Source organism: Taudactylus pleione, unplaced genomic scaffold (assembly GCF_031769625.1).
Source record: "Taudactylus pleione unplaced genomic scaffold, aTauple2 ptg000792l, whole genome shotgun sequence".
NCBI classification, from domain to species: Eukaryota; Metazoa; Chordata; class Amphibia; order Anura; family Myobatrachidae; genus Taudactylus; species Taudactylus pleione.
The window spans coordinates 8,749,212-8,775,417 of record NW_028285194.1 but is presented as its reverse complement, the minus strand read 5'-3'; the positions used below and the strand labels follow the sequence as shown (position 1 = coordinate 8,775,417).

General features: G+C 42.9%; 1 protein-coding gene across 4 annotated transcripts in view; it reads left to right on the top strand.

Annotated features, from left to right (window-relative positions):
* The window catches only part of ATG10 (autophagy related 10), a 110,931-nt gene extending 84,988 nt beyond the window's left edge, over positions 1-25,943 (top strand). For all 4 annotated transcript variants that reach the window (XM_088457908.1, XM_088457911.1, XM_088457912.1 and 1 more), the window contains 3 exons: positions 19,856-19,944; positions 21,264-21,353; positions 22,757-25,943. In XM_088457908.1, coding sequence (XP_088314034.1) covers positions 19,856-19,944; positions 21,264-21,353; positions 22,757-22,781 — 204 coding nt within the window. In that variant the 3' untranslated portion in view covers positions 22,782-25,943. The remainder of the gene's footprint in view (positions 1-19,855; positions 19,945-21,263; positions 21,354-22,756) is intronic.
* The last annotated feature ends 263 nt before the right edge of the window (positions 25,944-26,206 follow it).

Genomic DNA, 26,206 nt, shown 5'->3' with positions numbered 1-26,206 from the left:
AAAATCCTCTTTGTTGTTACAGATACTGTACGGCACACTTGTCCACCTTTCGCTCACTCTGTTTCCTTTGCTGTACTTCTGTCATGGTTAAACTTCCTTCCTCCAGGATCTGCACTGCAAAACTGACCAAATCCATTAATCAAACAAGGGTTGCACTTAAACAGAAATAATGTACATGTGTGCATATGTGGGTTATGTTTGGAGCCAGGAATGGCACACAATTGTTCAGACTATACATTTGTATTTTAACGTGTCCCTGATGAACCATTGATCTGTTCATTCTAAGTAACTCACTGCATGCTTGCCGACTATCTGGCTGCCCCTTCCGGGAGGGAGCAGCCAGATCGGCTTTACTGGGGGGCGTGGCCAGCAAACGGGGCGGGGCCAGCCAGACTAAAAGAGTATGCGGGCGGAACGGGGGCGGAGCCACGTGATTGCGTCACTTTGGCCCCGCCCCCGCTACACACTGCCAATATTACAGGCAGCGTGAAGCAGGGTGTGGGGCCAAAATGACGCGATTCAACGTGAATCGCGTCACAGGCCCCCCGCTGCCGAGGATTTTACTGTAATTGCGGTGGGGGGCAGGAGGGGTTTGCAGCCGCTGGGAGACTTGCCTGCCTTCCCGGGAGGTCAGGAGCGGCACCCGATTTTCGGGAGGCTCCCGACCAAATCGGGATGGTTGGCAAGTATGACTCACTGTACAGCATCCAATGCTCATCAGCACATGGTGCCACATCTATCTCTTGCATTGATTTGTAGATTTTGTTATATTTCTTCGTTTGACTTGACAGATTGAGATAAAACAAAGTGTAGGTTATTTCTAGGAGTTTTCACTACAAAATGATGCAGAATTCATGCAAATCTGTTCAGTATTTTTTGCACCAACTTAGAATAAACAGACACACAACATTCTTATAATATTAATATAGATGAGAGAAGTGTCAGAAGTTGATGAAACTTTCCATTCTTTGTGGCAATGATGGTGCCTCTCCTGCAGTGTGTGGCTGAGAATACTGCACCTTGCCCTGTGTGGTGACCATGAATATCTTCCCCTTAAGACAGTATCAACTGCTATTCCGGTATTGTTGCATATTAAAGCAGACACTGCCAAAGTTATTTCAAAAGTATCATTAACCAACTGCTGATGATAATATGCATAACCATTATGACATTTTCTGCGACTGGGGTATTAAAAGTCGACATTTAGAAGGTCGACATGTCCGTTGTGTCAACATGCCAGTTTTACAGTGTATGAACCCTAGCCGCAGCCTAACTCTTAACTGCACCCTAAATCTAACACTCATGTCAACATTGTGACTGTCGGCACTCACAATGTTGACCCAATGGCCATGTGGACATTCTGGTGTTGACATTCTGAATGTCGACATAATGACTGCATACTGATTTATGCTGCCTTATGATTTAAAAGCAGCATTTAAACTTCACTTCTATGCACTTGTGGCACCAGAGCCGTAGCTAGACTTTTTGGTGCCCTGTGCCAGAAAGAGCATTGGCGCCCCCCACATTTTTCAAAGGGACATGATGCACCCAAAAAAGGGGAATGGCCTCATGGGGAAGGGCAAGGGAAGAGATAAGGGAGGGTAGGAGATGCTGGGGATGAAATAAGAGAAAGTTATAAGTGAGAATGATAATAAACAGAAATTTTACAGACCCAAACAGCGCCCCCTGACCTGTGGTGCCCTGTGCGATGGCACCAGCCGCACTACCCTAGCTACGGCCCTGTGTGGCACATACTGTGAATTATGTTCCAGTTGTGGCTTTACTCAGTAGAAAATCCTGAGCTTGTTTGCACAACAACTTGATCTAGGTGCAGCACAAAATCTTTCAAGGTGTCCTAGTCTTTGAACTCCCTCCAGTTCTCCATGATGGCTAACTGCTATCCTGTGGTAGCAACGGGATCGGTACGGGATACAGGCGGTCAAAATCCCAACTCCGGCATCCCGACAGGGCTAGAATACCGACACTTGTCAGTCGGTATCCTAACCCTCCAACTCTTCCTTCCATAACCATCCCTCCCTGGTGCCTGAACCTAGCCTCTCCCCTAGTGCCTAAACCTAACCCTCCTCCCCTTAGTGCCTATCCCTAAACCTCCACCCAACCCCGCTACTTACCTTCGGGATGCCGGCGCCGCGATTCTGACAGGTGTCCGGATTCCAGCGCCGGTATCCCCAGAGTCAGGATACTGAACGTAGTCCAGTAGCAACAGTATCCTATAGCATGGATTTAATAACTTCCTCCATTATTATAGCAACAGAAAGCAGTCTTTTGCAGTAAGATAATAAGTGGGTGCATTTGCAGTAAGGTAATAAGTGGGTGCATTTGCAGTAAGATAATAAGTGGGTGCATTTGCAGTAAGGTAATAAGTGGGTGCATTTGCAGTAAGGTAATAAGTGGGTGCATTTGCAGTAAGGTAATAAGTGGATGCATTTGCAGTAAGGTAATAAGTGGATGCATTTGCAGTAAGGTAATAAGTGGGTGCATTTGCAGTAAGATAATAAGTGGGTGCATTTGCAGTAAGGTAATAAGTGGGTGCATTTGCAGTAAGGTAATAAGTGGGTGCATTTGCAGTAAGGTAATAAGTGGGTGCATTTGCAGTAAGGTAATAAGTGGGTGCATTTGCAGTAAGGTAATAAGTGGGTGCATTTGCAGTAAGATAATAAGTGGGTGCATTTGCAGTAAGGTAATAAGTGGGTGCATTTGCAGTAAGATAATAAGTGGGTGCATTTGCAGTAAGGTAATAAGTGGGTGCATTTGCAGTAAGGTAATAAGTGGATGCATTTGCAGTAAGGTAATAAGTGGATGCATTTGCAGTAAGGTAATAAGTGGGTGCATTTGCAGTAAGGTAATAAGTGGGTGCATTTGCAGTAAGGTAATAAGTGGATGCATTTACAGTAAGGTAATAAGTGGGTGCATTTGCAGTAAGATAATAAGTGGGTGCATTTGCAGTAAGGTAATAAGTGGATGCATTTGCAGTAAGGTAATAAGTGGGTGCATTTGCAGTAAGGTAATAAGTGGGTGCATTACCACCTTTTGAAAATTTCTACTAGACTGCTCTCTCTCCAACTAGGAAAAATAGCTGCATATGGTCCTTCGTTCTTGCTACAGTCGAAAATCAGCTGTGATATGAGTGGGAGGGACAAACATAAGCCCCTGATAGTCAAAAGTATACCTACTAAAACGGACAACCCTGTTAAAGGATAAAAACTGCTACATTTGATGAAAGTTCAATGCATAGGTGTATTCAGTGACATAGACAGCAATGTGTCCCATTTTTGTTGTACACATGGATTTCAAAATGAATGAAGTCAGTATAAAAGTGCAGTGGTAAAATAAGCCCTTATGCTTCAAATAATCTCTCTGCCACTCTGATACTTTGACGCAGTTAATAAAGAGTACTTATTGGGGTCAATTCAGAGTTGACTCCAAGTTTCTTGCAATTACATTTGCATAGCTGTGGCTATTTGCCTGTATGCTGAGTCGCAGTGCCGAAGCAGGGCTCTCTGCCTCCTTGTGCTAGGAGGCATAACGTTACTCTGAGGCTGTAGGGCCTCTGACACCAGAAAGTAGAGCCTAGAGCGTATACAGGCTGCAGGGTGGGTGCCTGGAGTGTCCAAAGAGCGTCACAAGCAGCTGTGCAGCAGCACTGCAGGGTGCCATTCCAGATGCAGATGCCGTGAGGCGCCCTCGGCAATGGCACTGCTCACCTAGCCCTAGTTACTGACCTGCTGGGTCATACTGCAATACGCCTATCCCTACACTTGGTATCATAGCCGTTCTCATTATTACCGTCCACAAAAGGTCGTTCAACTCTGTCCTTATTCCTAATATTGATGCGATATTCCAATGGTGAGTACAAATCCACCAACAGGAACGGATTATTAATAATTGAAAATCAGCATTTTTTATTCTATATTATAGGAGCTTTCATTACTACTAAAAGTAAAAAAAATCTCCAGGCGGCTATCTATTTAGTCTGCAAATGTAATATTTCAGTAGACCTATCAAACTTGGCTTCCAAATCTGCTGCGCTGTGTAGAGGAACAATAAAATGTAGAAGTCTTGGGAAATGTAAGTGTGAAATAAAGGTATTTTCAGCCAGAGAAGCTGCTGTGAAGTACTTGACACTCTCAGAGTGGTGCTGCGCATGATGAAGCGAGATGTCTGCCATGAGAATGATTGTCCCGTTAATGCACATGGAGAACTCTGGCTTCCGCTCTAGAAAAGACCCCATGGTGTGATGTGTGACAGAGTGAGCCAGCAGAAAATGAATCTTGTTTCTATAAAGGTTTATTGTTCTATAGCTTCAAAACTGAAAACTGCTTGAAATATGTTAAAAAGTAGAGGGAAAAGTCTAGAAACCCTTACATACAAGTTTTCAGAGTTTATAAGAACTAATGGTATTACAGATATAATTGTAATTTGGGTGCGTAGTGTCACCTTTTTTGTTTACCTTTATCTCCTCTGTGTTCCTCCATACAGTTTGACTTGGGCTCAAATAGAATAAGCTTAAGCCAATCAGACCAGGTTACATGGTTCAGAAACAGACAAATCTCAGATGCACAACTCCAAATTACTAATAATATATAAATGCAATAAAATGTTGCAATCAATAGAGGTTTTTAGCATAATCATGGCCAAGGTTATGGGCCTACCCACCATATCCAGGTAACCTATTTAGGGTAGGTCCCTAACATATTAGGGTTCAAATCTGGGATGGTTTGCAGGTTTGGGGGTGTCCTGTGCTCTGGATTTGAACCCTAGCAGGCTGAAACACTTGTCAGCAGTATTTTGCAGGAGTGGAACAGGATTATTGCTTCTGAGCAATCCTTACCTGGGAGTATAAATCCATCCACTATATAAAGTGCGTCTACTCCAGTTTATTCTCTGCAAACTGATCTTAGGATTGTTTGATCAGTGTTCACATTTTCCTGACTATTAATAGGACTGATAATAGTCATTTGATGATGTACCCCTGATGAAGTCCCATGTGGGGACGAAGCTCGTTGGGTCTCCATAGTTTTTTGACTAGTGTTTGATGTAAGCTCATCAGAGTCACTGATTTTATTGAATAAATATTGTTCTTTTTTATTGAGATTGAAGTGTTTTATTCAAATAATAATAGTGGCCTTTTGGCCTGTTTGGGTGTATTTTTGGTGGAAGGGTATTTTTCAGCAACATTACAAGGAATCATTGCTAACCCTGAAAACAGGATTTATGACCTCTACAAAATCATTTAAAGACCAACAAACTTAATAAATCTACTCTCTGGGAAACGAAAGGGAGATTCATCCTTTGTGTCGACATCTAGGACTGATCATTGAAGTAGCTTCATTGCTGCATTAATTGTTGATTTTTTAATAATTCAGTTTGTGTTATTTACACATTTTGTATTTTAATAAGCATAGCATTGTCCAAAATGTCTTGGCATGCTGAAGCATTAAGATTGCCCTTCACTGGAGATAAGGGGCCTAGCCCAAACCCTGAAAAACAGCTCCATACCATTATCCCTCCTTCACAGTTGGCACAATGCAGTCAGCCCATCCGACTGCCAAACAGAGAAGTGAGATTCATCACTCCACAGAACACGTTTCCACTGCTCCACAGTCCAGTGTCGGTGTGCTTTACACCACTCCATCTGACGCTTGGCATTGGATTTGGTGATGTGAGGCTTGCATGCAGCTGCTCGACCATGGAAACCCATTCTCCCTCCGCACAGTTTTTGTACTCACACTAATGACAGTGGAAGTTTGGAATTCTTCAGCTATGGAATCAGCAGAGCGTTGGCAACTTTTACACACCATGCGCTTAGCAGACATTGATCCTGCTCTGTGATTTTACGTGGTCTTCAGCTTCGTGGCCGAGTTGCTGCTGTTCCTAAACGCTTCCACTTTCTAATAATATCACTTACAGTTGACTGGAATATCCAACAGGGATGAAATTTCACGGACCGTCTTATTGCAAAGGTGGCATCCTATCACAGTACCATGCTTCCTATCACAGTACCATGCTTCCTATCACAGTACCACGCTTCCTATCACAGTACCACGCTTTCTATCACAGAACCACACTTCCTATCACAGTACCACGCTTTCTATCACAGAACCACACTTCCTATCACAGTACCACGCTTGAAGTCACTGAGCTCTTCAGAATGACCCATTTTGTATCACAAATGTTTACAAATGGAGACTGCATGGCCTTAATTCAATAATTAGCAGGTGTGGCCACATACTTTTGTCCATATAGTGTAAATGCCAAATCTGCCAGCACTCTCTTATATAAATATACCTGATCTCGATGCCTGTAACATAATCATAGTCTCTAATGGAGAAAACGGCACTCAAAGGACACAATCAACGATGCAGAAAAACAGAAAAAAAGTGTGTTCACCACTGACAGTATATATATATATATATATATATATATATATATATATATATAATGTATGTGTGAGAATAATAAAAATACAAGTGATAAAAAAATGCTTTGTGACTGTTTTTGAAGTGAAATTATAAATACAGTATGTGATGATCAAAGTTAATTGGTGAATAAAACAAATAGCAATACTTGGCAGCCTTTTTAGCAGTAACAGTTGTATCCTGGAGAGATGTGGTACTGTAGTGTGAACAGCAGATGGCAGTATAGTCAAACAGTTGTGCTTTGCTGTAGGGGTGGAAGCCACACTAGCACTGCTAACTTTGTTGAGTTATAACAGCATAAACTCTCCAGAGATACATATCTAATAAAATATCTATTGACATGGAGGAGAATTTGAAGAGAGTACTGTATTAAAAAAAAAGGTTTAGCACTGTAATGAAGCCCTTAATATTTCTTATAACCAGAGAGCGGACTATTGAATGAAAACATGTTTTATAAAAAATGTGCATGGATGATGCTATGTCAATCATATAATAGCTATTTAGAGCAGTGATTTTCAACCTTTTTCAACTCGAGGCACACTAGGCAAGATTTAAAAATTGCCAAGGCACACCATCCAGCAATACGGCGTGTTCAACCTATAATAAAACATACATATTGGCTCCCACATGAAAAAAACAGACCCATTGGCCTCCACAAGATTAAAACACACTACATTGGCCTCCACAAGATTAAAACACACTACATTGGCCTCCACAGGAATAAAACACACTACATTGGCCTCCACGGGAATAAACACACTACATTGGCCTCCACAGAGATTAAAACACACCCATTGGCCTCCACAAGATTAAAACACACTACATTGTCCTCCACGGGAATAAACACACTACATTGACCTCCACGGGAATAAAACACACTACATTGACCTCCACGGAAATAAACACACTACATTGGCCTCCACGGGAATAAACACACTACATTGGCCTCCACGGGAATAAACACACTACATTGGCCCCATAGAAATTAAACACACTGCATCGGCCCCCAAACACACATACATTGGCCTCAGAGATATAAAACACACATGCATTGGCCTCAGAGATCTAAAACACACATACATTTGCCCCCACAAAAATAAAACTAACATACATTGGCCCCCCACAGAAAACAAACACTTTGCTCCCAACAAAAAAAATGTTGGCTGGCCCCCACATAAAAATATCAACCACGAAAAACCTGTACTTCACACAGTGCAGAGCTGGCAGCAGCGTGCAGACATGCTGTCAGTTGGGAGAGCTGGCTTGCTGGCAGAGCGGACGGGCTGGCTTGCAACGCGGCGTGTGTGACCTGTGATGTCACTCCACCGCTTCTAGGCAGGTCACAGCCAGGGCGCGCCTGAGACTCCCAGAGGAGCTCAGCGGCAGCCCGTACTCTGCAGTACTATGATGTGTAACTGGCAGCTCTGACCGCTGCGGCACACCTCACAACTGCCCATGGACATGCCACCGGCTGCCAGGTCCCGTCCCCGGCCACGGGACCCGAGGGCACAGGCAAATAATGGCCATTTAGTGTGTATGAACAACCATCATCAGCAGATAACAGCCTCATCAGCAGATATATCGGTCAGGTATGTACTCACCATAAGAAGCAGTCCAGATAACAGAGCCTTCACTTTGTAGGTCATAAATTTACTGAGTGGGAGCCAATAACCCTTTGCTATTAGTAACTTAGAAGAGAACACCAGGCTGGGCACATCGCAGTGCTCCGCTTTCAGCTCACATGAATCTATCAGTTTCCAGCAATCCTAATACTTCTCCCTAATGGCAGAACTGTCACAGCATACACACTTTTAGTACTTATCTGTGCTCCATGGTATCTTTACTTTAGACCCCTACACTATTAGCATAGACCTAGCAAAATATGTGCCGTTTAATTAATAGTTATGTTCCAAATGTTTTTAAATGGCTAGTAGCATAATATGGGCAGGAGGCATGATGCATCCCGATGCTCTTCGCATGCATGCCAGCATTGGTATCCATGATGAACACTGCAAAGGACCGCTCTGTTGGTAAGAGTGGCCCTTTACGATGGAGGGACTTCCGGGTCTATGACCCAGAAGCCCCTCCGGTGTCGTCCTGCGCATGCCATGGGGGTGCAGGGAGGGATCCCATAGGCTTCTATAGTTTAACGCCATCAGGAAGATGGTGTTACCCACCGCAGCCAAGCCCTACAGTGCATACGAGAAATGCGGTAAAACACGCATTTTCGGGGTTTGACCACATTTCCTGCATCCCGTCCAATATCTGATGACAGTTACCTCTTGGATATATCACAACAATTAGGTGGGTTGATAATGATTACTAAAGTTGTACTTGAATACAATATCTTAATTGTTTGCTACAGTACCTTTTCTTCCTTCTCTCCTCTTATGTAAATAGCAGCACAGCACATAATGAAAACCTGTCACTTTCCCAGTGTCCTACACCAGAATTATTGGAAAATGTATTTTCAAACATGTTAAGTCCAGTGCCCAGTGTTGAGTGCTGCCCGTCTGAGTAGTTCAACCTGTGTAACCTTACCTGCCTAATTACAGGAAATGACTTACCCCTGTTTATGCTGCCAAAGATTTGAAGAGTTGGGTATGTGTGGCAGCATCCCAGTTCCTCAGCCAGCACCCCCTCCTTATGGATAATGTCAACAGTGGCACTGAAGGGGTTAAGCCCGTACTGCGGCACCAGCTTTGAATTGTTATAGGCGCTAGGCGCCCATTTAAATGTAATAGCGGCGCTAGGTGCCGAGTGTTTAAAATGTAATTTGAACTGTTTTACGTGCCGCGGCCCTGGACCCTCTCCGGTGGCGGCGGCAGCGCTGAGTGTTAACTGACTGTATGTAAGTGCCACAGCCCCAGACTATCTCTGGCGACAGTGGCAATGGGGAAACGGGTGAACAGAGCCACTGCAGCTGGGACTTGGTCCTAGGCTGCAGGGGTGAATGCCGACTGTTGGAGACCAGGGGCATAGCTCCCAACCCTCTAGGACAGCAGGAAGTCGCTGCAATTGGGATAAGTGTCCCGGACTGCAGGGCTGGATGCCGACCGCTGGAGACAGGGAGTGCCAGCTACTGGTACTTCAGTGCAGCAGGGAGGACAAAAGTAAGGAGCGGTCTAGTGCTCTATGCTGGGGACTGGGAACCTAGCTCCCGGCACCCCAGCGTGGCACTGCAGGACAGTGTGGCAACATACTGGGGGAGACAGAGATAGTTGGCTCCCTGAAACCCCAGCGCTGAGAGCGGGCTGCACGGAGAGCTGCTGAGTGGAAGTACAGCTGCTGCAGCCAGGGTATGGTCTCAGGCTGTAGTGCTGAGCCCTATGCTGGGGACTGAGAGCTCGGCTCCCAGTGTCCCAGCACTGCAGGGCTGGTTTAGTAAAACCCACAGAGTATAAAACACACACCCATATAAAATGTTAAATAAAATGTTTACATGTATATATATTCAATCTAAAAGGCACTTACTGTACCTTGGTGTCCCTGGAAGTCCCAGGGGATCCAGGGCTCTGTGTGGGCTGCTGGATTCCCCAGCTCCCTTCCAGGCAAACAGGCTGCTCTCTCATGCAACCTCATGCCTGAAAGTGGTATGAGGAGGTGCATTGGAAGCTGGTCAATGCAGCCAGCTAAGTATTTTTAGGGAGCTCCCAAAGAGCTTCCCTTTCATGGCCAGGACACCCTGCCTGAGGGACCTTGCTTGCTCACCTCTGGAGCTCAGATTCAGGCAGAGGTGGCAAGCTTGGTCCCTTAGCAGATTCCTGGAAGTACGTTTTGGAGGGAAACTTCCCCCAACCCTAGACGAGCTGACTCCTGGGTGGAGACTAAAACACCAGGTGGGCTCAGGCACAGGGGCGTGTCCACTCCTCAGTGTTCATAGGGACAATGTTAAATGTGCATATGGACAGCACATGCACTTAAGTTGACTGGTTGAAAACCACAGGGCAGACTTACCCCCTGTGGTAATGTGTATTGGAGTAGGATAAAAGAAGGGCCTGTAAGCCTGGTTTGTGTGGTTCTTTTTGAACATCAAGAAGGAACAACTGCTGTAACATCTTTGTATACTGTAGCCCCCTTAATGCTGAGGGAAGAGTTTTTTTTTAATACTATTGAGCAATAAACCTTTTTCCTTTACAACGACTGCATGAGTCCTGCAACAACAGAATTGCACCCAATGCTATTCTCCGGCTGTTCTGGATTGAGCCCAGTGTATCCAAGCTCAAGCCCTCTGCCAGCTACTGTACAGAGCGTGGTCCTTTGCAAGGGATCAGTGGGTATCAGCTGACACCAATCAGGAGGTGTGGCCGCATCTAGTTGACGCATACACAGCAGTAAGTGGTTCCAAACGCTGATTGAAGGAGTTTGGTGGTGGCAACAACGTTACACGCCCACGACGCAGTGGGCAGAGTCAGTAACAGGTGGTTACTGATGGTAAGAGGGAATCCCTGATACCCCAAGATTCAGTGAGGATCGAAACCCAACCTATGATCGGCCGGCGAGTGAGGTCATCCGGTCACAGTATGTAAGCCATCTGTCATTGAGTGCCACTCGCTGAGCTTGGCATGTGAATATCTGAGTAGTAGATGAGATGGCCTTCAGATGACTTTCCTTCTCTGAGTGCAGGTGCAGTACTTTGACAATTAGAAACTGCGCCAAATTTGAGCTGATTAAATGCAACCCTGGAAATAGCATGGTATTGGTAAATAGTTTATAAAAACTAAATACATAAAGTACTGTCATGAGAATGAAAACACAATGGGGGCAATTCATTTCAGTGCGATGTTGAATAGGAGTACCCAGAGCTATTCAATTGACTGCCGCGCTGTTAACCTCGGCTAGAGTATTTCTTTTCTTACCAAACTAGTGCCATGATGCTATTTTCGGGCTTTGCGCTAACTGCCACTAAACACCCGGCTTAAGGTGCGGTAACAAGCATCTTCCGACTTAAATGCTGGAGGCAATTAAATAGCTCCGGGAACTTCTTCTCGGTGCTATTCAACATCGCATTGAGCTGAATCACCCCCAGTGTTTACTGCAATTGTAAAATTAAAACTTAAAATAAAGCTATAATAAAAGGAAATGGACAACCCATTCATCTACAAAGTAGTGCAGTGACTAGTAATAATGAAATTATATAATCATTTCCTTGAGCAGGCTGTCCAGCAGAACCACCACACACTTCCCCACACACCCGACATTGATCTCAAGCTTTACAGGACCAACACTGTTAGTAATAATAGCAATATAAAAATGTTTCTTTTATACAGTGTACTGTAAATAAATATAAATATTAGCATCATGTACCCCCTCAAATCAGCCAGTGCTAAACAGCCTTGACTGGTTTCCACTATGACAGGTAGACCAGAATACCACTTCCTTAGTGAAAACCAGCCCCATGGTGACTCCTAAAAGTGGTGCAAAAAGCAGTGTTTACCATCTCGGGGGCTACTAGTGCCACTGGTGGTATTTCTGTCCACCAGGGGCGTATCTATAATGGGTGCAGGGTGTGCGGGCCCATTGGGTACAGCGGGGGCCCCGCACAGCACACCCTGCACCCATAATATATTTACCTCTCCGGAGTCCCACGTCGGCGCGGGGGTCTGACGCTGTAAAAAGTCTGGAATATGGCCGAATCTGCCATTTTCCCATTGTTTGCGCATGCTCAGTACAGGGAAAATGACCGCCATGGCCATTTTCCCAGTGACCTGTGCATGCGCTATAGACTGGGCACACTCTAGTGCCCACAGTCTATAACTCTGGCCGCGCACAGCTCAGAGCGATGCCGGCTGCCGGACAGAGAGGAGGGGGCCCGTGACGGAGGCCACTCATCTGCATAGAGTGCTGCTGGGCACGCCCCCAGCGTGATGTGTAATGGGGGTGTGATGCGCTACCATGCCTAATATTCATACACAAACCTTTGGCACATGCATAAAGTTCCTATCTCTCCTTCCAAATGTTAGAAGGTCTGTAAACATGAAGTTCTTAATGCACATTTTTATCAAATTGTGACTGCCTCTCTACCACGACAAGGTGACCTCAGATTTATACCTATACTAACAATTACATTTTATAAAATTGATACATAACCTGTATGCAGATGCAGTAGAGCATGGATGGGGAACCTCCGGCCCGCGGGCCATACACATTTTATCAGGCCTGGCCAGCTATGGCTCTCTTGCCTCTCTTTGTTTTTTTGCCAGACAGCCCTGAGCACTCGTCTCAGGGTAATGTCTGAATCCCCTTCACGGAGAGGACCCTGACGTCATCAGCCAGTGTCCAGCGTCATTCCCTACCATCCAAGTGGGCATAGAGGGGGAATATAACCGCGTAGCGAGCCACCGAGCACAGCAAGCCCGTGAGAGGACAACTTTCTTCTTTAGGTGGCCTTAATGGGCATGGAACTGCACTTCCGCCCTCACTCACGTCACTTCCAGGTACCTAGCATGAAGGGGAAATAAGCTCAACCCTTGGCTCAGACACTGTCCAGCTGTGTGCAACGCTGCAGTGTGACATCAGAAGTCACGCAGCGCCTTGCAGCCCCGTGCCGCCCGACCTTCAGCCCGCCCACAGACATCTTTAGCGGAGAAGGACGGAGAGGTGCAGCATAGAGCGTGGGACACGGAGTCAGGCAGCCCTCAGACTGTCTTCAATTAATAATTATACAGTGCTGCTGAATATCTGAGATACGAAGGAGAAGGGAGGCCTGCTGATGCACTCCCAGGGAGCCTTGCTGCTGCACCCTCACACCCAGTGACTGATGACTGAGTGAGACAGTGGGTGTCTGTGCCTGCTGGAGTACCCCTGGCTGCTGTGCTGTAGCTATTTTGGAGGAGAGGAGACCTAACTGGAGCCGTACAATACTGGCCTGGGTGAGTCTTATCATTTTCCTGTGGGACTGGGCACTATATAGCAAGCAAATCTTTAAGTTGACAATTTGTACCCATGTTATAGAAATGAATTGTTAGTGTAGGTACTTACCTGAATGAGGTGAAAATGGGTACTAAGAACCTCATGTTTATTTCTGCTACTATATTCTATATTGATATTAATAATGTACAAATGTTTGTTATTGTGATAGTATTGATTTCGTGTCCAGGGCTGCAGTTAGACACTATTCGGACATGGCCAAGTGTATGGGGTGAGGCCGTAAACAATTGTGAATAACAAATCTCATATTGGGGAGTGACTGAAACTCTGATAGGCCCGTCTCTTACCCCTCTGCGTGCCCCTGTCAGTGTTCTCCTGCACTCTTGGCCTGTGTTAGCTGGCTAGAGGTAGTTATGTAACTTCAGTCACAGCTATGACAAACCTTTTCATATGTATAATCATTATTTCAAAATTTCAAGGATATTGTCCTCACTCTTTCCTTACTAAACCATTTGGTAACAGTTCCTGAAGTATATGTATTATTCCTATGCAAATAATCACACTGCACATTCACTCCAAGTGACATATTTTAACCTCCAAAGAAAGCCGACAGAACTGCAGGTTGCCTGAGTTAATATTAGCAGTTGATTGTCTTCCAAAGTTCCTTTAAAAAGTTCTGTTTTGTAAAAATGTCTAAAATGTGACTAAAAGCCAGCATAAATTAATTTAATTTGTTTCTTGTCAGGAATCATTATCATTGCAAAAACATGATTAATTCCAACTGGGAATATAGTCTCTGATTCTCATTTGGCTGCTGATTAACACAAAATGTGGAGGATAAACATTCCCAGTTTTTGGAAATGTCACATTAATGAATTACTTGTAATTCCTCTTGTAGTTACTATTGCTTGGTTTCCCAGACGCTTCACAAATATTTGCTGTGTGGTGACTGAAAACTCCCTCACTTGCCTTGAGTAGCTTTTCTTTGCAGATCTTCCCGCCAGTGAGACATAGACAGTTTTCACACTTGTCACAGCAGGAACAGATAGTTCCCTAACTTGAACCTCTAACGCAAAGTATAGTCTCATCCAAAAACCTGCAAAATCAAAAACGAAATGCATTGTACACATGAAAATATCACAGACTCTTCTGTCTTCTTGGTTATAGACACAGAGGTGTAGTTAGGAGCCATGGTGCCCGGAGCAAGGGTATATTTTGACGCCCTCACCTGTACTGAATTGGGGGCGTGGCCAACATGCGGGCACACGTGATCTTAAGAAAGGGAAAAATAGCCTGCTATGTTGCATTACTCATAAATACAATACATAAAGGCCTGATTCATTACGGATTGCAAGTGGGATCGCCGTTGTGATTACGCCCGCAGTCTCACTGTGAATATATGCTAATGTCTGCAATCGCTATGCCGTCACAGCACAACATAAGGACGCCCGCTTCCCCAAGTCTGCAAAAACGTTGGTAACATCGGAGCCTCACGCACACTTGCAGAAGGTCAGACCTTACTCAGAAATTGCTAACCTTCGCAGTGAGCTCTCAAGCCGTGTATGCCATCACAGCTGATAATGTATGCACGCCCCTGTAATGGGGTTCAAATGCACTGGCACGCCTGCATTTCGCCAACCACCCCCAAGCGGTCACTTCCTGTCAATCACTCTGCGATGTGTCTGCGATCGCAGTGATGCCTTAGCGCATGCGCACTGCGATGCATGTTCAGTACGCAATAATCAGCTGTCTGCGTGCAACTGGAGGCAGACATGAAACAAGGGAGCACCCGGTGAAATGGATCCTTGCGTGGCCACACCAGGTAGTGGACAGACAGCTATTACCCATTGGGGATATCGGGACAGCTTCGTAATTGAGGTAACTCTGTATTTCAAAAGTGCATCACTGCCAGTAAGCATGGATTACCCTCATGTGGCAGTTTACTTATTAAACCAGCGTGCTTTTAGATGCATATTCATATGAACTAATGACTGCATCTCACTAATCGGCTTACATTCATTGATGTGCTGATGGATTGTATTTGAAACGGATACCAGTTAACAATCAAGTTGCAAACACTTTGTAACAATTAAGTACCTTCATACTGGCTTGGATTCTAAATGTTGCAAAAAGAAAACAGTTGTTTCAATTTTACTATTTCTGAATTGACATTTCTTATATGTGAAATATTTACTTTTGAGTTGAGTTTTGTGCTCATGCTTTTGTTTAAAATAAACCATGATTAGAGAGATGTGAAACAAGCCTCATGTTTATTTATTAGAGAGCATACTCATTGATTTTTATATATTTTTTTCCCTATACAAAATATAAAAACTACTCAACACCTAGCACAGTAATCACCTTAATGTAAATTTGTGTTTCTAGTCAAAGATATATCTCTGTGGTCTTAACCCGACGTCCATTACTTGCAGTAGGTCTTGAGTGCTAATATTACATTTCCTAACAGCGCCAGGAATTGCAGTTTACTGCTTAGCTTTTTGGAACTACTTCCTTAGAGGATTCTCAATATATACCTGGAACGTATAGTCATTCCTACATGTCTTGAAACAGTTTACAGTTGGTGAACAAAAAGCATTATCGTGGCCTTGGAGTGATAGGGCAACCCATTTCATCTGACATTTCTTATTACAGGCTATAGTGGCAGGATCCCAGAGTAAGCTGCACTTTGCATCCTATCCAGTGTAGACTACCATTGACCTAGCACCACACAAGTGTCCGTGCATCTCCACCGCATCACGGCTGATGCCGGAACTTGCACTCCAGCTGGAGTGAAGCTAGGGGTGAGCAGGACCTTGCCCCTTTGATTAGTACATCTTTGGTTTATCCCACAGCACAATACCACACACGTGTCAGCACACTTCCATTGCAGTGCGTTTGGATGCTAGAACGAGCGAGATCAGGGAGGACAGAAACCTCCCATGGAGCAGAAGGGCAAAAATCCAATTATCTGGAATGCATCCATCGTGGCATGTACAAAGGTTCTTTATTACATTTGGTACTTTTGCAAGCTTTTAAACTAGTGGATATATTCTCAGGGCAATCAAATCTCTAATTGAACGTTGCCTTTTCAAACACTGCCGAACTGTTATCCTGCTTACTGCTAACTAATTACTAATACCTCCAGTCATCTAATGTATCTGAGCCACTGCATGAGCCATTATTTGAGGTTATTTACTTATTTTTTGTTTTGGTTGTGATGTTTTACCTATCTGTATTTGTTGTTTTGAATTATATTGCTATTTCAAGGTATCATGAATTCCCGTAATAGTTATTGACATTAAATGATGTATCTAAATGCCATCTTTTAGTGGAATTTTTGAGGAGTGACAAAGTTACACATTTCCATGGTAACATTTTATACACACATTTTTTTTTCTACCTGCATAATTTACTTGAGTCTAAAACTGGGTACACACAAGACGATATGTCGCCCGGTTCTGAGGATCGGGGCCAACATGTCGTCCACGTCGGCCAGTGTGTACCCACTATGAGCGACCATCTGTGCTCCTGCTGGGTTATTCGATGTATTGACAGATTTAGCCTACATGCTGCTCAATCTATCAGTTTGATGAACGACCCCATGTTTGTGGATATGGCTGGTGAACGACATATCATGCAGTCTTTCACCAGATCTTGAGGTGTCAAACAACCGCACGATATGTCGTTCATCGTATCATGTGTCGGCCAGGTGCACACATCTATTGTAGTGTTTGTTAAATTAGCTGTGGTAAAAATTATTTTGTTTTATAGTTTAAAAAAATTAAAAAAAGGTGCCCAAACAGTGTTTCAAAGCTAGAGTTTAGCTGCTTATGTTTAAACCTTTAGCCTGCTAACCTTATGAATGCTGATGAGCTGTAGGAGGAGGACAAGTGGGTAGTAGCATCAGAAGATGTCGCATTGTGCCATTTGGGACCCAGAGGGAGTGATCTGCGGCAGAAAGGGGGGGGGGGGATCACCCTGGGCTGATCTGAGCTGCTTTGTGTACAGGACTGTTGTGGCTGGTTTCTGGGGAGGGAAAGGCCAGCCACCGGGTAGCAGAACTATGTTGGTTCTGGCCACTAATAAGCCAGAAACGGTCCCGATCTGTGGGCTACAACAAACAGCCCCCTGAGCCATTGGACCTATGGGAATATTCCCGTTAAGTTCTATGGCCCTTGCTGTGCACGCAAAGCTATGCAATTCCAGATGTCTTGTGTAACGCTCTAAATTGACCACTTTGCATTATCATACACAAGTTTCGAAAACCAGAAACAAAGTTAATAATTGCTGCTATTTGATGGGAATGTCATATACAAAGAAATGGAAAGGAATTATGTTATCACTGGGAGGAGCACTGTTAAACCATTTATTGAGGAGGGGTGACTTTGAAATGTGATATAGTATGTTTTACTGTAGTTGATGTTTTCCAAATTACAGAAAAAGCAAAAATCCTTTTAAGGATGACTTTGATCCATGTACTTCCCTGTATTCTTTACAGTCTGAATCTAGGATCCCAGTTTTTTTTTTTTTTTTTAAATCTTTTTCTTTAGAATTGCTGTGCTAGAGCACTAAATAGCAAACTATTCTAACGTGCTGACCTGAAGCTGCAGGTGTGTAGGGTTGTCAAGCCCACTAAAGTACAATGGTAATTGAAAATAAGTAAAACACCTTCACTGTTAGTTAATCAGAATACACACTTAGGATATATAAAACACTGATGGACAGTAAATAGAAATCTAAATGTTTAAAACATCAATACAAATAAATATAAAATGCTCTGAATGAGCTAAAAGAGTGCTCTGAGTGATAAACAGGGCAAGATGTGAAGAATAATTTAAAAAATTGGTAATGAAATCCACTTTGATCCGCTCCTAGTGAAAAGTTATTGTAATCATGGATAATTAGGACTGACTCTCATTTTTAGTTATGTTGTTATTTAAGCAGCAGAACTTTACCAATCCTGGATATGTAGTTCCTGGGGAAATCCTCTGGCGTCCAGCCCATCAGAAGATGGTGTTGAAGCACAAGTGTATAAGGTATCCTCCAAAAGGCTGCATACAGTTCCAATATTGAGAGATAAAGAGTCCAATAAATGTCCAAAGTGTCACTGGAGTCCGGAAAAGAGTGTAATCTGTAATGGGTCTCAACACGTTTCCCTGAGCAATTGTAGCCCAGCTTCATCAGGAGCTCATTAGCTCATTCAGAGCATTTTATATTTATTTGTATTGCTGTGCTAGAGCTACTGGGGGCTTCAATAGATTATTTATACATTTCCAGCTTCTCTTATTCAGCAAGCACATTGACTGTATTATACAGCAATATCTATCAGGCTGCTATTAATGATTTATAATTTAGCCCACTTTGCACAGTCTCATGTAGCTACTATGGGAGCCACAGTCACATAGCACATGATATAGCAAGCAGAGGTGCTTTGGAATGCCACTCTGCTCAGTCTGCTATGTGCACTGTATAATCCTTCTGCCTTCACATGGCATGCTCTCTGTAGCTTGTAGCCATACAGAAAGATTTTGAAAAGGGTATAATGATTTATAGGAGTGCTTAAAAAATGACAGATGCTTAACTGGCTATCTAAGGAAACCAAAAAGGCAATGTGGGATTGCTGCTTTTAAGTACAGAACGAACTGTGACTGTTATCTAGAACTTTTAAGTTAAAAGCAGTGCTGGTTAGCTGATAAACACTTCCAAGCCTAGGCCAACCCTCTAATAAAGAAGCATACATTAGGGGATATCTGCAACCTTGCATTAAATGTGAGAACATGAATACGGCCAAGAAATATTTCTAGTCCTCTCTCACTGCAAAATCTGAATAAAATAAATAACTAGTCACATACTGTATGATGTTAAATGAAACCCCCATTATGTTCTAAAAAGAACAGAGAACAATGAAAAAAATGTACTTGGGTACACACCAATTTCAAGTTTGAGCTCCTTAGAAGAGGCCCCTTTCCTCATGTGTATTTGTTATTGTACATTCTCTCATTAGCCATTTTCTCCATGCACTCATCACATGCCTTCCAAAATGCTTATTTTGCTGTCAGGATACTTTTTGTTCCTACAGAAAGACTTATTTTCTTGTAGTTGTAGACACAAAACAAACCACAGCGAAGTTTTCATTAGGCCTGTAAACCCCATATATCAGCAAGACTGATGGCATGCAGGAATTCTAGGGCACAGTGGTTTTCCAACTAGGAAACCAATGCGTTCTGAAGGGATTAGGCACTCCTGCATGAAGTACTTTTGACAGCTGAACCCCTTTTGTAAAAGTGGAACAGTATCCTCCCATTCAGTCCAGTGTTAAGCTGCTTATCTACATAGGCCATTCACCCCTTATAGGTGAATCTCATCGAACCACTTTACTATAAAATTTATTCTCTTTAGATGGTTGGCCTGTGCCATTCACTGTTTCATCTGCTGAAATTCATGCAGGAGTAGGTGTTGGGATTTGTGGCCTGCTGAATATATCTATGTTAATCAAGAAATGTTACAGGGTTTCTCAAGAATGGTAATGAATATTTTCTTTTTAGGAACATCCAATTCTTGGACAGCCATTTTTTGTACTTCATCCATGTCGAACCAATGAATTCATGGCATCCATTCAAGGGGCCACGAGCAGGTGAGAGCTGGGCTAGATAACACTTTATTATAGTATATAAAAAGCATTTCTTGTGGAACTGTACAAACTAAATGGGCTAGGTTTTCCAATAAACCTGTCTCTGCTAAAACTGGAAGTTATCCATTGTGATCAGCTGTATCTTTAATGCTATTGCCCTTTGCCTAGCTTCTGTGTACAACAAAACATGGTTGACTTCAGTTTCTATTGTACTACTTCTCCTAAGACTTTCTTGTTACTGCATCATTATTGTTGACCTAAATGGATTTGTGACATCTTTCCTTGATGGGGATCATGACTACCAATCTCTTATTTGTGGTAACTTCAAGATTTTCCTTTCTCTACTTTTCTACTTCCACTCAATCCCACACACATGGAGGCAGACATTTTGGGGCCTGAAACGTTATTCATTTAAATTTAATTTTATCACTTTTTAAGTCTTCATTTTCAAATAGAGACATTGATCATTGTACAACAAATTAATACTTTTAATTTGTTTCCTTTGTAAAAATAGTCATACATTACTAATTTGAGGTCAAGAAAAACTAAAATGATTTCAGAATGTTTTTACTAGCTCTATTTTTGAGCTACACTACTTGCACTATACTGTATGTACATTAGTAATATAGTCCTAGTGTAAAGCTATTTTTAAATAATCTGATATTTTCTTGATAGAAAATAAATAACAGTTGTTTTAATTCAAACAATCACAAATAAGAACACAAAACGAAACAAACATACAGCATAGGAAAGTACTATCTAATGTAGTGGCCTATTCATGGGGGTGCTTTCTCTTTGCTTGTCGCTTGTACTCCTCTTCTGGGGCATCTCTTGTCACTGTCCAACAGTAGTGATTCACCTGCCCTGCTATCTTTGTTCCATTGCTGAAATGTCTTGGTGGAATCGCTCACTATGCTTGTCACTCAGTGCACCACAATTATCTTGTGTGGGTAATCCCATGAATCGCATATATTTGAATAGGGGAGGGGACAAATAACTAATTCATTTAATTGGGTCATTAGGCCCCGCCCCCTCTGCGCAGAACGCAGATTGGTGGTAAGATTCTCTCCATTCTGCCCACTTCACTAGGAATACCCCTACATCATCATAAATGGGCTATATCTCGGAACTCTGAGCTGAGAGTTTTAAATGTCATATTCATTCTTTGCATGCTGAAATCAATTTGAAGTAACTATTTTCACATCAGAAACATTTTAATTGTTGTGCAGTGTTATCTGAACACAGCATTAACAAAGCAGTTGATTGACTTTTGTAAGGATGGTGAAAGTTGCAAAATTAAATTGTTGGCCTTTTATTTTCAGAGAAGGGAATTACATCACTTCATGGCTAAGTACAGTAGGACCTGTTGTCGGCTTATCTTTACCATTAAGTTATGGAAAAACTGTACAAAGGTAAATCAATATTTATTATATATTTGTGTTTTGGTTTACTTTACATTCTACCTTGTTTGGAGGAAAATATAATTTCATTGGAGGACATCCCAGATGTTTTGCACATTTTCCCAGTTGGTATACTACTGGATCATTTCAGTTTGGATGACATATAATGTATCTCTTCTTTGTCACACAGTAATACCAAATTCCTTTACCTTCCTTTGAAATAGTAGAAGAGATGCTGTAGATTAGTCATATAACAGACAGAAATGATTGGCATAAAATCAGAAAAGCCGTTCCAGGGTAATTAAATTTGCAGCTTCATACTTGGGGGGTGAGGGGAAAAACAAGCTTAATGAAATTTACTAAAAAAAAAAATTCCAGGTGCTCGGCGGGTGTCTGAGTTCATTCAGATGATGCCCATGCTTCATTTACAGAAGCCAATTCAATACTTCTCAGAAAAAAAAAAAGTTGCTTTCTGTCAAAATAAAGTATTTTATTACAAGCTTTATCTTGGCAGTCAGCTGTAGATCGGCATGTCAGATTGCTGCTACTGGGCAAACAGTGGTTTCAATCATTGTGATACTGCTGGCCTCTTCTGAAAATTTTTCAATTAAAAGTTGTATTTTAGTTGTACTTATTTTTATTACTTTAAGTTTGTATTTTACCTAAACTTAATATGTCCTATAAATGCTCATAAAATTTTAATGAGTTCTATTGACAGTGTATGTAAAGGAACATTTGACTGTTCTGTTTTATATTTTATATACAAAGTGTACTCCTAGTCTGATTTGTTTAAAAGTTATTGTTTTACAGTCTGTTCTCCACATTCTCTTGTTTAGCCGGTGGGGGGGGCTCTTCCATTTGTGGTTTATGTCCAGTAAGGTAGCTACTAAGCCTTATATGAAAATATGGTACTTAGTAAATAGGGTCAATTTTCACATTAACACCCTATGGCAATTCAGTAATCATTATGATTTACTATCGCACATCAATTAGCAGAAGTGGTTAAATGCCTTTTTGTGCTTATTGCACATAAAATTATAAATTGTGTTCTTTGTTTGCTTGAAATGTTTGTGGCGCTTTTTTAATTCTCTCATAGAGTTTTTATAAATTTTTTCCTCCATTCATAAATTGTAAACACACTAGATTGCATTAAGTGTGTTTCTATTGATGGGGTTTGCAAAGCCTTTCTCTAAAGTCATCTTGGCATAACCTATGAGTTGTTGTGCCAGAACATTTGGACTTAATAATCTAATTTCCTTTGAATGTTGAATGTTGTTTAACATTGCAGAATAGCAGGCATCTCCAATACTAAAAAAATAAAAATAATTTTACAATATAATGCTGTATTTACATTTCCCTACTTTGTTTTTGTGCAACTTGTACATATCCTAACATTACCCCACTGTTCATTCCAGGATCGAGGGCCAAGCCATTCTCTGAGAAGACTACTTATCCTTTCACGTCTGAAATGAACTCCTGGGAAATCAGATGTTCTGCTCGAGAAAGGTGTCATCTAATGCTTACAGATTACACAGAGCTTCCAGGTTTACGCCTCTATTCTGCACTTGATAGAGTGTGGATAACGAATGCTAATGTATTGTGGATACTGGTACTGGGAAGTACTAATGCAACAGTGAAACAGCTTGGCCAATCTGAAACTTCTTACAGACAATAGAAGGAACCAAGCTGAAGTGGAGCAGATGTTCTGCTGAAAACCGGAGGGTCACACAGACATATTCATTATGATATTATCTGTTTGTCAAACATTTAGGAATTAGACCCAAATGGAATTAATATAACATTTGTACTACAATTTTTGGCTCCAAAAATTTTAATAGGCTTTAACATATAGTAGAACTGGAAAAAGTGAGTCCTTGTACTAGGACTGTGAATCTGATATTGTAAAAATCACACAAAGTGTAGCTCTGATAGAATAATGATGTATTCATTTTAAAACAAGCATATAAAAACTGCAGAAGTTTCTGAAGTGTACTGAAACATCATCTGTATGCATTTTGTTTGGACAAGACAGTAACTATTTTGAATAATAATTATTATTCATTCAAAAATAATAAATGTAAAGGTTCGTCAATTTTGATAACTTTTAAAACAGAATTGTATGTACTATTGTTAGCCAACATAGGGCAGTCAGCTCTCCTTAACTTGCACACTGATGAAGAATATTAATGTTCCCATATCCATTGCTTAGCTCTGGAATAGCTTAATTGTTGGGATTGGATATGGCATTTATGTTGATTTATACGTGACATAAATGAATGTCTACAATAGGATAAATTAGCTGTAGTAGATGCCATTTGGACAAACATGTTTATTATAAGGAATGGATTTATAATACTGCTCACTGTGGTGGTTATATGCATATTTTGAAATATAGAGACTTGTGCTGTTTTTTTGCATAATGCAGTGTGTGTTGGTTATGGAGGCTGTACTGTGCATTTGGCAATAGTAATGGCATTTCAGATCCATCCTATACATTTTCTTCCTAATCTGGTCTGGATTACATGCACACCACACTCGCAAACATATACAACATCCATTGTACCTATACATAGCTGTGGAACAGGCATTGTTATTGTTATGATACACAAAGCCTGCTTCGTGTGAGCCCCTTAGAACCCAGGCTAGCGAGGTCTTCCGCCAATAACAACCGCCTGTTCCCTTAGAACTAGGTGACATTTGCCTGTACTTAGGCAGCCGCCTAGACTTATCACTGGGGGTAGTAGAGGTTCACACGAAGGTACAATGGGATTCAGTGGTGACAGGATTGACAGGAACAGAAACAGGTTCAGGTAGACTTGGGAGTTGATGATATGACTTAGTGAACCGATGGTGTGGCTTTGAAGCTAATGGTGTGGCTTGGAGCAGGTAGCAGAAGAAAGTATATAATTGATGAGGCCTTCAGAGCCGATGGTGCGGCTTGGAGCCGGATGCAGAAGCGAGTAGTAATCGGTGCGGCTTTGAGAGCCGATAGTGCGGCTTGGAGCCAGATGCAGAAGCGAGTAATGATTGATGTGGCTTTGAGATCCGATGGTGCGGCTTGAAGATGGTTACAGAAGTGAGTGATAATCGATGTGGCTTTGAGAGCTGATGGTGCGGCTTGGAGCCGGTAGTTGAAGAAAGTACACAACGTTGTGGCTGTGAGAGCCTGTACACAAGTTTGAGTACTGTGTCCTTAAGAGTTGGTACACAAGTAGGTGTCCAAGTTTGTGTACTGATAGTGTGCTGCGTTCATGAAAGTTGGTACACAAACTTATGTACTAGTTAGTATACAATGGTACGGCTTTGAGAGCCGGTGGCAGCACGGATGCGGCTAGAGAGCCTTAGGAGAGCCGGTGTCAGCATGGACACTGCTGATGCGGCTAAGAAGCCGTTGGAGAGTCTGGAGAGCCGGTGGCAGCACGGACGCTGCTGGTGCGGCTAGGGAGTCGTAGGAGTGGCTGGAGAGCTGGTGGCAGCACGGACGCTGCTGGTGCATCTAGGGAGTCGTAGGAGAGGCTGGAGAGTTGGCAGCACGGACGCTGCTGGTGCGGTTAGCGAGCCGTAGGAGAGAGGCTGGAGAGCTGGTGGCAGCACGGACGCTGCTGGTGCGGCTAGGGAGCCATAGGAGAGAGGCTGGAGAGCCGGTGGCAGCACAGAAGCTGCTGGCGCGGTCAGGGAGCCGTAGGAGAGGCTGGAGAGCTGATAGCAAGATAATACCACTGGAAAACCCTTCCATGATGTGATACAGAATGCTGACATTGTGGCTGAGCCGAGAGAACCTACAGGAACGCTATAGTCGGCGAGGTGGCAACAGGTCAGCGTGTTCAAATAGGAAGACAAACCAATCATGCTGTGCTATGGATACCATGTGATCTCCTGAGGCTTGCAGATCACCTAGCAACTGAGGGAACCAGAACAACAGCATCATGAGAAGATAAACTGCCAGAGAGTAGCGGCTGCCACTTGTAACAGTTATGTGTTAATACCATCTGTGATGTGATGCATTGTTTTGTAATATTATAAGGTTGGAACATCAATGTTACTGAAATACAAAAAAATCTTAAATGATACTATATCTGTATCCAGTTGTCATCAAGTTAATTATATGAATTATATGAACATAATGGTTCCTGTGAATTCAGAGCAGAAAAATGATAAGTCTTGGGTTTAACTGCAATTTACCTTTTAATGATATTCATTATAAATATTTATCAACTGCTCAGTATATTTGTCCCACTATTAGGGGTATATTCATCATCCCTTAATTTCTACAGAAGTGTGTGAAAATTAATATTTTCCCCTACTTTTGTAAAAATTAAGGGACATTCATCATTCCTGTAATGCCTGAGATATCACAGTTATCTCCTGGTTACAATTCTCCCCCCAAAATTTCCACATGGAGTACAGCACCCAATACCATTCAGACGCTGCTTATACAGCAGAGGGATCTTTTCAGATCCCTCCATCTTTGTTTACTTACCTCTATCATCTCTGGCTGTCACTGGCTCCCTCCTGGGCTTTTCTGCATGGGTGCTGGCTGGAGCTTGTGCTGCAGGGGCGCCGTGGGGGTTACCAGACCAGCAGCGGCCCCGGGGGGGAGGGACGGACACCGGTTGCAGTGGTGGGCGGGAGGTAACATAGACCAGCTGCAGCGCGGGGGGGTGCGTGATGGACACTAGTGGCCTGGCCGGGTAAGTGGGGGTCGGACACCAGTGGCCATTGGAGGGAAGGGGGGCTGGGACAGACACCAGTGTAAAAGGGGAGGGGCATTACACAGACCAGCAGCAGTGGGGGGGTGGGACAGACAACTGTGGCCTCGGGAGGGGTTAGACACAGGTGGCCTAGGGGGGTGGGGGAGTGGGGCC